Genomic DNA, 12431 nt, shown 5'->3' on the forward strand with positions numbered 1-12431 from the left:
GAGAGAGTAGTAGCCAGGTGACATTTACTGAAGCACCCAACTTTGTTGTGATCCCAACAGCTTCTGATGCTACCGACAAATCAAAACTCAAAAAAATCTTGATCAGTGAGAGCTGGCCACACCCATTAAGGCTATTAAAATAAAACACAAGGCCCTCCCCAAGCTGTTTACCCTTGTGCCTCTAGCAGACTGGTTGGACCTCTGCCTTACCCTTTCTTCCAAAAAAAACAGAACAAAACAACCGTCAGAAGAGAGCACTGGATCTGTTATCTACTGTTAGGGGAGACTCTTCCATTGTTCTGATCTACTACTTAATGCTTAGAGAAGGACAACTTATTACCTAAATGAATATTTTTGCTTGGGCAATTAACATCTCACCAGAAATGCTCATTCCAGCATTCTGACAAAGCCATGAGTTCATTATTTAACTTACTAAATATTTCTTCCTTTAAGGTCTTGTGAACTGCCATAACTTTCTTACTTCCACTCAGATAAAAGCTAAAGGATTCGATCCTTTTGGGTCTTTAAATCATACACGGTGGATGATCCAACATTGTAAGCCTCACATAGTGCTTATAGTGATGAGCCTAATTCTAACATTTTCAATAATTCTGTTGCTGTGTTGATAAGGCCTTGATTATGCTTTGCTGCTCTCTTTGTTGCTGTTTCAAGCTCATAAATAGTGAAATGCCTGTCACAGTGACAGGTATTAAGTACTGGAAATTTTTATTTGCTGCCTGCTCTTTGAAATGTTTTTTCTGGGATCTCTTGCCTTCCTCTGTGTGAAATCCTTTTTCAGCCCTTTAATCTAGAGTATGGTGTACAATTTTGGACACCTTACTTAATTAGGGATGTATTTGCATTGGAGGCAGTTTGGACAATATCCACTAGATTAATTCCAAAGATGAAAGGCTTGTTTTAAGTTGAAAAATTGAGCTGTTCTGGCCTTTATTTGCTACAGTTTAGCAGATTCAGAAGAGATCCAGTTGAAGTGTGTAAGATTCTGAAGAGGAGTGACAAAGTAGATGTAGACAGGCCGTTTTCGAATATGGTGTGCTCTGTAATGAGACGTTATAGTTTTAACACAAGGATGGAAGATTTAAAATGGAGATGAGGGTGAATTTCTTCTCTCAAAGGGTCATGAATGTCATGCATGTTGGTACATTTTAAGGAGGACATAGACAGATTATTAATTAGTAATAAATTGAGAGAATGTGGGGAGTGGGCAGAAAAGCGTTGCTGAGACCAAGATGAGATCAACTATCATTGAAGTAAATGGCAAAGCAAGCTTGAAGGAGCTAAATTGCTTCCTGCCATTCTTAGTTCTTATGTTCTTACATGCTGGGAATGACAACAATTAAATGAGGGGAACCATGTTTTCATCCCTCAAACCACCTTTACACCAGTTAATTGCCTGGAAATCTTCCATGCTTCAACATAAAATGGGTCTTCTTTGGAAAATTTGAAACATTCTGGGGTGCCAGAAACTGGAAACACTGAAGGTTCTTTGAGAAACTGCACTGCAGGTGCCAAAGCACAAAGATTGCCCGACCAGAGCGTGCCAGATTAATGAAGTATAAACTATATGGGTAGACACCCAATACCCAGGATATGCAGTAGTACGTATCACACTATGGCAGCAGCATATTGAACCACGATGGCATTTGTATTTAAGTAACAGTGATTGCCAACTTTTGTTGGACATATTCCAAAGGATGTCGACAGAAGTGTTGCCCTGAAAATTTCTGGAAGTGGCATCATAAAGAGCGCAGCAAGAGCAGGTGAAATGAGTTCCTCTGTTGGGGAAAACCAAGGATAAGACATAATCTTAAAGTTAAAGCTATACCAAGTAAATGCAACTCTCAGCAATCTTCCAGTTTCACAGCTAAAATTAATCATCAATTTAATTTGATTTAAAAGTGGGACAAATTTCAATTGCATATTTAAAAACAAAATCCATTGCATTTCTTAACGTTGATTCAACTATCATGGCATTTTATTACTAAAGACTTTCACAAAAATGTACATTGATTTGTCATTTAAATGGTTGCTTACCTATAGATGTAGGCTTTTTCCATTATAGCCTCCAATCGATAATTAAATTCAAAGAATGCTAAATACTGGATGCAGTAAAAGTGAAGAAAACATAACAAGACTATTGAATATTTCTATACAAACATATTTCTTGTAGCTGCAGTGCTTAGCTAATGGAGAGGTTTCGTTGTTGGTATTATGCATCCACAAACCTGAAATTTTAGTGCACCTTAGTATGTCTTCAGGCGGTCCCAAGTACTTCAAATCTAATCAGATATTTTGATGTGCAATCACTACTGTTATGATGTAAAATGATTTGTGATGATAGAAACACCATATGAGATTGGATAGACACTTATTTGAGTGAAGACGGCTGGCTTTTATATCCAAAGTGCTCTTACACGTAACTAAATAGCTTTTCTCCATCACCAAATCGCCTGTGGTATTTTTTCATTTATTAAGGAAGACCAGTTAAACACCATGTTTACTAATTAATTAATTTACACGTAAAGCCCACTGAGGGCAAAGCAGACCACAAAAGATGAGGGACAGAAAGGGAAAAAGGGAGGGAGCTAAATCAAAAATAAATCAGAAGATGAAATAACATCAAAGAGGCCATATTCCTGCATCAAGTTACCCTTTATTTATAAGTGGAGAATCCTTGACATTGATCCAGCTCCCTCAGAGCCAGCTCTTAGAGTGGCTAGGGTGTTTGACACCCCTGTTCTTATCTGTCAGCCAGGGCTCCCTGATTGGGCCAGATTAACAGCCCCAATCAGGGAACACATATTTAATGAGGTCCATCTGGCTGATCTCATTCCAATCTCAACAGAAAGCGAGATAAAATACTCTACCCCCTGCCACCTCTCTCTAAAGGCAGTGAAGACTGCTCACTGTAGATGGCTAATTAATCTCACCATTAAAAAGAGTTTAAAAGTTGAGATCAGCAGCACAAGGAATAAGGACTATTGATTAAATTTATTGTAACCCTTTACCAAATCCAAGACTAGGCATAGAGTAGGAAGGGCTTGTACTTTAAGTTGGCATTAAATATATTTTACAGTGACACATTTAAAAAAAAAGGTTCTTGATTTATCTAAGTTTTGTATGCAAGATTGAAGTCCAAATTGCTAGGCAATGTACTTAAAATAGCATATAAACGAATTCCAGCATGAAGTGTTTTATTTGCATTAATAAGAAAATTAATTGGAGACATTAACAATCAGTAGTTGAAATCACTTTATCCTAAGACACAAAGCTATGGATGAAGTAACTCGCTCAGAGGTAGTAAGAACTGCTGATGTTGGAGTCTGAGATAACACAGTGTGGAGGTGGTCCTCCAGCTCCACACTATGGATGAAGGAAATCACTTTCTGCTGTACAAAATACAAGGGTAGTTGAAGGTAATTTGAATGACTCCACCCAGCTGGTTTACACCCTCATGTGATCAGAGTAGACTAAAATTAGTTCCTGGAAAACCAAAAGTGCTGACCTCCATGCCCGGTCATTTGATTTGCAGCCCTTGTTCGTGCTGAGAGTATAACTTGATTGAATTAACCATTGTTGTCTGGTTTACAAATCAGTGATTGCTAGTTACCCGACTGGAAAAATGGACTGCCCTTTTGCAACTGGTAGTAACCCCAGTTTCATGAATATCACAATACATGTATTTCCCAAATTTGTGACTGCTGCATTGTCCACTTATTGCTTTAATAGCTAATAATTGCACTAATGAAACATACCCTGAACATGTCAGACCAAAACTGGGCTTTGTGACTGTGGTATATAAGTCAAATATGCACCAGATCTTTGCAGTTTGAAATCACTTTGAGCACTTTTCATTACTTTGTAGTGAAAGTGCTATTTTTAGCAGCAGAATGTTGGCCTGGGGTGAAGAAAATTTGAAAAAAAATTCCTACTTCTAATGATTATAATTGATTTTGCTGAAAGGTATGCACGAGTGGATTTTAGATGAAGACAGGCTCTTTTACAGTGAACAGATTAATTGTCATTATTCATTGTTTATACTAATACATCACACTGTACCATGTGGACAATAACTCCAAGTAGGTCCCCACTCAGCCTTTTTGTGCTCCAATAATAACCTGGAACACATTCAGTTTCTCTTCATAGCTGAAATGTTCAATCCATGGCAACATCCTGGTGAATCTCCTCTGCAACCCCTGCACAGCAACCACATCCATCCCGTAATGAGGCAACAGAACTGCACAAGTAATCTTGCTGTGGATGAATCAAAGTTTTGTACAGCTCCAACATTGGCTTGAAACTAGGAGACAGAGGGTGGTGGCAGAGGGTCGGTTTTTGGACTGGAGGCCAGTGACCAGTGGTGTGCCGCAAGAATTCAAAATTGATCTGAATGTGAGTATAGGATTATGGTTACTAAGTTTGCAAATGACACCAAAATTAGTTGTGTAGTGGACAACAAAGAAGATTATCTCAGAGTCCAATGTAATGTTTATCAGATGGGCCGATGGACGGAGGAGTGGCAGATGGAATTTAATTTAGATAAATGTGATGTATTATATTTTGGTAAAGCAAACCATGGCAGGGCTTATACACTAATGGTACAGTTCTGGGGAGTGTTGTTGAACAAAGAGACCTAGGACTGCAGGTGCATAGTTCCTTGAAAGTGGAGTCGCAAGGAGACAGGGTAGTGAAGAAGCCATTTGGTATGCTTTCCTTTATTGGTCAGTGCATTAAGTAAAGGATTTAGGATATCATGCACACGGTATTGGTGAGGCCACTTTTAGAATACTGTGTTCAGTTCTGGTCTCTCTGGTATAGGAAGGATGTTGTTAAACATAGAAAATAGAACATATAAAAGTACAGCACAGTACAGGCGCTTTGGCCCACAATGTTGTGCCGTGGAATAATTCTAATCCAAAAATAAAATAACCTAACCTACATTCCCCTCAATTCACTGCTGTCCATGTGCATGTCCAGCAGTCGCTTAAATGTCACTAATGACTCCGCTTCCACGACTACCACTGGCAAGCTATTCCATGCGCTCACAACTCTCTGGGTGAAGAACCTCCCTCTGACGTCTCCTCTATACCTTCCTCCTAACACCTTAAAACTATGACCCCTCGTGGCAGTCAATCCTGCCCTGGGAAAAGTCTCTGGCTATCAACTCTATCCATGCCTCTCATTACCATGTACACCTCGATCAGGTCACCTCTCTTCCTCCTTCTCTCCAGAGAGAAAAGTCCGAGCTCAGTCAGCCTCTCCTCTTAAGACAAGCCCTCCAGTCCAGGCAGTATCCTGGTAAACCTCCTTTACACCCTCTCCAAAGCTTCCACATCTTTCCTATAACAGGGTGACCAGAGCTGGACACAATATTCCAAGTGTGGTCTCACCAGCGTTTTGTAGAGCTGCAGCATAAACTTGAAAGGGTTCAGAAAAGATTTTCAAGGATGTTGCTGGATTGGAGGGTTTGGGCTATAGGGAGAGGTTGAATAGGCTGGGCCATATTTCCCCTGAAGTGACGGAGGCTGAGGGGTGACTTTATAGAGGTTTATGAAATCATGAAGGGCATTGATAGGGTGAATAGCCAAGGTCTTTTGCTGAGGGTAAAATATCCAGAACTGGAGGGCATGGGTTTACAGTGAGAGAAGGGAAGATTTAAAAAAGGCCCAAGGGGCAATGTTTTGGAGTGTGGTGCGTTTATGGAATGAGCTGCCAATGGAAAATGATAGAGACAGGTACAATTACAACATTTAAAAGGCATCTGGATGGGTTCATGAATAGGAAGAGTTCAGCAGGATATGGGCCAAATGGGACTAGATCAGTTTAGGATACCCTGTCAGCATGGACGAGTTGGAACGAAGGATCTGCTTCTGTGCTGTATAATTCTATGACTCTGTAATCTCCCTGATATAATTTCTGCTAAGACTGATAAAGACAAGTGTCCCATATGCCTTCTTAAGTACTCTATTAATCTCTCCTGCCACATTCAGGGATATGTGGATAAGTACCCAAAATTCCCTTTATTCCGCCACATTTCTAGCGTCCTGCCATTCATTGAGGGGTTGTCTTGCCTGTGGGAGTGTAGGTAGCATTGCTGGAGTGGCTTGAGTCCTGTAGTTTGGGAATTGTGGAAGAAACACAGGGCTGAATGTGTGCAGCCCTGAAATTGTCCCAAGGTTGCTGCCTTTATATTGTCACTTATATTTTTGGCTATTTATTTTTTCACCTAGAACTATAGATAAGGTATCGTGCAGAAAAAGGCCATTCAGCCCATCATATTTCATAAATGGAGCTATTCAGTAAAAGACCAGGAAAGTTGTGCCGAACTGATATAAAGCTGTACTGCAGCCATAACTAGAATTTGCATTATTTTCTGGTTGTCTCACTTGAGGAAGAAAGTGGGGTTCATTGTGAGGATGCAGTTGCAGTTCCAGAATGGTTTCAAGAATGGGTGATTTTAATTACAAAAGTAGGTTAGAGAAGCTGAATTTATTCTCCTTGAAAGGAAGCTGAGGAGGATTTGATAACAGTCCACAAGATTATGACAGATTTAGATACAGTAGCATTAGTTGAATGTACAAAGACTAGAAGACACAAAGTGAAGATTTTATGTAATAGATATAGAAGCACCAATATTTGGAGCTCACTTCCTAAGAGGGTAATGGAAGCAGCAATAATGTGTGATTTTAAAATAAAAGAATGCCTGCTATACCACTAAAACGATCTCCATATTTACGTGCAAAACAGGGCTGTGGAGTACCCCTGTCAAGAGCGCCCGCAGTGCCATTCAGTCCTGTTTGCTTATATTGGCTGCCTCTGCTTATTTTGGTGGTGCCATTTTATTTTTACTGTCAATAAATGTGCATGTGCAGAACTTTCTGCTGATTATAATGTGAACATTTCTGGTGCATCTGGGGATATGGCTTTGAAATAAATTGGATCAGAACATGAGGAAAATAACTTTAAGGAGCTAAGAGGCTATAGTTGAGTTATGGGATTGATTAGATTGCTTTACAGAGAGAAGGTCTGGACTCAGTGAGCTGAATACCCTTCTCCTAAGCTGTTAAGACTCTATTACTTAATAATGTTATGATCCTATGAATCTCTGTTTCATAACATTGTGGAGCTATAAATTAGACTGTTTTCTAGAGCAGGGAGCATTCTGCTTTGAGCAACAGAATTTTCCTAGTCCTCAAGCTGCTTGGGAAATGGTGAGAAATTTGGGAAAATGAGGCAGAATTGAAAAATGAGATTTTCAATAGCAAGAAAAAAATACTGATTTTCCCCTTAAGATATTAATAACTAGGTGAGAACCTCACGAGTAAATGAATGAGGACGCTATGCGCATGCACTAGCATCTCACTATTGGGTAATCTTGCCTCATTTCTATGCAGTTTGTGATTTGCCCGGGTACCAGTGAGAAACTGAGAACCTGGGTGTTTGAGTGGATACCTGGCATTTGCAGCTTGCTAGTATTCATGTTGGCATCGACCCTCAACATCTCAGGGAACAGTCCCTGCACAATGACTGACTCCAGCCTCCATCTTCAGTCTTCAGCCTTGAAAAACATTAGCCTCACAATATCATTGTGGCCCATCTCAAACTACCTCAGAAGACACTACAGCAGGCCATTAATCTTGGATATGGTGACTCTTGCCAGCAGCCTGTTCAGCCGCTCATCACTGCTGATGATGAGGTAAAGGTGGTCAGTGTGATGCAGTCTTCATTCTCACCCTGAATCATGCTGAACCTGTACCTCCATAATTTCAGAGGTCAAGTCCTTGAGACACATAGCAATTTAGCTGCGGACAACTAGGAAATGAATTCCATATTTGTGACCCGTTAACATGCAAGGTAGAGGGTTATATTCCAAGTCAGGATGATGTGTGACTTGGAGGAAAACTTGAAGGTGGTATTTGCTGCTCTTGTCCTTCGATATGGTAGAACATGTAGTTTTGGAAGTGTTCTATGAGTAGCCTTGGTGAGTTGCTAGTTTTGATATTTTATGATATATTTATAAGTTTAATTCTACTGCACCCTTGTTTTTCCCACAGTTGCTGCATTTATGTTTTAATTTACTTTGTTTTTATGATGCACTTGTAAGAAGTGGGTATCATTGGCTGGGCCAACATTTATTGCTCATCCTTACTTCCCCTTGCAAAGATGATGGATAACTGCAACTAGGGATGGGTAATAAGCGCTGACCCAGATAGTGACACCCAAGTCCCATGAGTGAATAATACAAGATTAGTTACTTATTATCTGGAACCATATTAATGTTACAGATTAGATAAAGGCTGTTCAGCCTGCTGAGTCTGCCTTGGCTGAATGAACTAGCTGCCAATTCTAATTCCATTTTCCAAAATCTTGACTGTAGTCTTGCAGGTTTACAGCTCTCCAGGTACAGATCCAAGTTTCTTTTAAATAGTTGAGGGATGAGGATTTTCAGCTTCACCACCAAACTGGGTACTGATTTCCAGACTCCTACTACCTTAATGGTGAAAAAGTATTTCCTGATGTCTCCTCTAATCTTTTTAACAAATCGCTTTAAATCTGTGTCCCCAGTAATTGACCTCTCTGCTAGGGTAAATTTGGTCTTCTGTCCACTTTATCCAACCTCTTATTATTTTCCGCACCTCAATTAAGTTACCCCCTCAGCTCCTCTGTTCTAAGGAAAAAAACATTATCCAATCTTTTCTCATAGCTACAATTTTCAAAGCATGGCATGATTCTTGTAAAGGTGCTCTGTATTCTCTCTCTTGAGCAATTATGTCCTTCCAGTCATGTGGTGGCCAGAACTGTGCATAAAACTCTAACTGTGACATAATCTGTGTCTTATGTAATTCCAGAATTTTATCCCTGTTCAATATTGGTTCTAATAATTTGTCCACCATTGAGGTCTGACCAACTGGCCTAGAATTTATTGGTCTATACCTTGCAACCTTTTGAACAATGGTATAAGATGTGCAGGCCTCAAATCCTCTGCAACTTGACATGAATCTAGTGATGATTGGAAAATGATCCTCAGAACATTTCCTCCTCAGTTTCCTCTAACAATCTAGGATACAGTTCAACCAGCTCTGGTGATTTATCCACATTCAAGGATGTCTGTTATCCAGCACTTTTTTTTACATTATGCTTGTTTTGTCCAACACTTCATACTTGCCTCTTCAATTTGAATGTCTGCATCATTTCCTTCTTTGCAGATACAGAATCAGAATACTCATGTAGGACCTTGACCACACCTTCTGCCTCCATACATAAGTTACCATCGAATTCTCTGATAGACTATGCTCTGTCCACAGTCATTCACTTGCTCTTGATGTACTGATAAGACATCTTTGAATTTTCCTTAATTTTACCTGGCAATACAATCTTGTATCTGCTACACTTTTCTAATTGCATTCTCTCACTTCATCTCTGTTTTACTTTTTCTGAAATTGCCATAAGCTGTGTCTTGTTTTTTTGGCTTTATTTTAGCGTTATGCTTCTGGAAAACCAAAATCCTTCAGATTTGGCAGTACCACCCCTTTTTGCTTTGTGGGAATATGTCTACGCTGTGCCTGCAGAAATTATGGGACCCCTTCTCCTTTGACAAAATATTCCTTGCTCTTCTACAGAGTTGGTCACTCTGGTGAAATGGTCAGACAGGTCAGTCTGGTAGACTGGGTACATTTGCACCAGAAGGAGAGGTTATGTGGCAGTTGGAAGGGAATGGGTGAGTTTAAAATGCTTATGATTACTCCCACAGACTTAACAAGCTGGGGTTGCTTTTAAATGCTTTAATACTGTAACATGAATGTATGTAATTATGACTGATTCCAAATTATGGCACTTGTTTTCAAATGATGCACTGATACATTTGGAATACCATCAGAATGAATTAAACAATACCATCATTTTTTGATTGGGAAAGCTTGACTTCCATGTTGATTTAAAATCATTCAAACTTAGTAATGAATATGTTCAAACGCAACACGGTGTGGAGCTGGAAGAACACAGCAGGTCAGGCAGCATCAGAGGAACACAAAAGCTGGCATTTCAGGTCGGGACCTTTCTTGTATTCAATATATTTGGACCTCACTGAGGAAGTGACTTCCAAGACTAATGCTATCTTAGAGAACAAATTTAACCACACATCCTGGGAGGAAACCCAAGCACCCGAAGAAACCTACAGAGACACAGTGAGAATGTGCAAACTCCACACAGTCGCCTGAGGTTGGAATTGAACTGGAGTCCCTGGTGCTGTGTGGTGGCAGTGCTAACCACTATGCCTCTGTGTTGTGCAAACTGTGCCCCCATGCCACCCTTGAGTTTGAAACTGTGTCCTCTAGTTTTAGCTTTCCCCATGAAGGGAAACATCCTTCCAGTGTCTAATTTGCTAAGTCCTTCCGAATCACAAATGTTTCAGTAGGATCACTTCTCACTCATCTAAACTCCAATGAGTACACTTCTCAATCTTCAACAAATACAGGTCACCTTTTCCTCATATGAAAATCCCTTTATCGCAGAAATCAACTTTTATCTGTCATGATTTCTGACATCTGGGATACATGGCCTATGAGCTTTAAAAGTTGAAGTGGAAAGATGCAAATTCATTTAAAATATTTTAGTAACAGACCTAATTGTATCAGAGATAATGGGAACTGCAGATGCTGGAGAATCCAAGATAATAAAGTGTCTAGGCCCGAAACGTCAGCTTTTGTGCTCCTGAGATGCTGCTTGGCCTGCTGTGTTCATCCAGCTTCACACTTTATTATCTTAGTAACAGACCTGCTGCCTAAGATCAAGTTAGTTGTCTGACCATCAAACCAACTCTGGTCAAACCAGAAGTAGCTGCATCAGAGATTGCTTAAAGATGAATTTTTTCAGTTTTAAATATTTAATACCCACAGTTCTGTTCTGCCCCCTTTGGAGCTCCTATTTAAATCTCTATAACATGTATGCTTCGCTTCGCGCTGCGGGATGCGTTGAATATATTAGCTATGGTTTGCATGAACAGACTCTAAAGTACTCAGCAAGTGACTTAGCTGCTTTTATTTTGCTTTCATCCATTCAAAATTTTCCATGGTGCAAAACTATGGTGCTTTGTTGTCAAAGAAAGATAACAAAATCATCACCCGATACGTCATTGTCAAACAATAAGTATTGTTAGCTGTATTGGTACAATTTTGTTCTGTGTATCAGAATTTTAAAATTGATTCAGAATTTCAAGTCATTCTGAAAGCAGAACCTTTGATTCAATTGACACTTTGGGGAAAATTTAACTAGCACTAAAAGTGTAAAATGTGTTCAAAAATGTCTGATAGAGGTATGTGCAAAATTAGGACTGTGGCTCATTTGATTAAAATTGGTGAGTTGTCAGTATTTCTCACCACATTTGTTCACAGTTTGCTGCCAAATTTGCATGCCCCAATAATGACCTTTATAGCTGAAAAATGGACAAATGTAGTTGAATTTCTCTTCCTGTGAGTTGAAATCATTGGTTAGCTCTATCATTCCACCAATTCTATCAATAAGTCAAAACACTTCACAAACCATAGGAAAATAAGTTGCAGTAATCCCTTTCAGCTAATTTTAATTCAGCAGTGATTGAATTTATGCTGATTTGTATATCGCAAACATCTCCATCACAGTGTGACACAAGGGAAAAGGACAACAAAACAGACGCATCACTTTAGTTGAAAGTAATGTAAATGTAGAAATATAGGAAAAAGGAGCAGCAGTAGGCCATTCAGCCCTTCAAGCCTGTTCCTCCATTCATTATGGTCTCGGCTGATCATCCAACTCAATAGGCTCTTCCTGCTTTTCCAGCCTATCTTTAGATCCCTTTTAGCCTGAAGTGGTATATCCAACTCCTTCTTCAAAATACCCGATATTTTGGCCTTGATTGCTTTCTGAGTTCACAGACTCATCGCTCTCTGTGTGAAGAAATCTCTCCTCATCTCGGCCCTAAGTAGGCTACGTGGTATTCTGAGACTGTGACCCTTTGTTCTGGATTCCCCTGTCACTGGAAACATCCTTCCTGCACCTACCCTGTCCTGTTAGAATTTTATATATTTCTATGAGCAGCCTCTCGTTTTTATGAACTCAGTGAATACAATCTTAACCAGTCCAACCTCTCCTCATATGTTAATCCTGCCATCCAGAACAGTCAGGTAAACCTCTGATGCACTCCTTTTGTAGCAAGAACATCCTTTCTCAGAAAAAGTGACTTAAACTGTACATGATGTTACATGTGTGGCCTCACCAAGGCCTTGCACGATTGCAGTAAGATATCCCTGCTCCTCTATTAAAATCATGTTGAAATGAATTACAGAGATAACAAGGTGTAGAGCTGGATGAACACAGCAGGCCAAGCAGCATCAGAGGAGCAGGAAAGTTAACAGCTACATTGCACTGAATTACCT

The 12431-nt window shown here is 39.8% G+C and overlaps 1 protein-coding gene across 3 annotated transcripts in view; it reads right to left on the reverse strand.

Moving 5' to 3' along the window:
• LOC125451905 (cyclic nucleotide-gated cation channel beta-3-like) overlaps positions 1-12431 on the reverse strand; it is a 132246-nt gene that overhangs the window by 51780 nt on the left and 68035 nt on the right. For 2 of the 3 annotated variants that reach the window (XM_048529640.2, XM_048529639.2), the window contains exon 9: positions 2056-2120. The exons of the other annotated variant lie outside the window; for it this stretch is intronic. In XM_048529640.2, the coding sequence (XP_048385597.1) occupies positions 2056-2120 (65 nt within the window). The remainder of the gene's footprint in view (positions 1-2055; positions 2121-12431) is intronic. 3 annotated transcript variants of the gene reach the window in all.

Source organism: Stegostoma tigrinum, chromosome 5, assembly GCF_030684315.1.
Source record: "Stegostoma tigrinum isolate sSteTig4 chromosome 5, sSteTig4.hap1, whole genome shotgun sequence".
Lineage (NCBI taxonomy): Eukaryota > Metazoa > Chordata > Chondrichthyes > Orectolobiformes > Stegostomatidae > Stegostoma > Stegostoma tigrinum.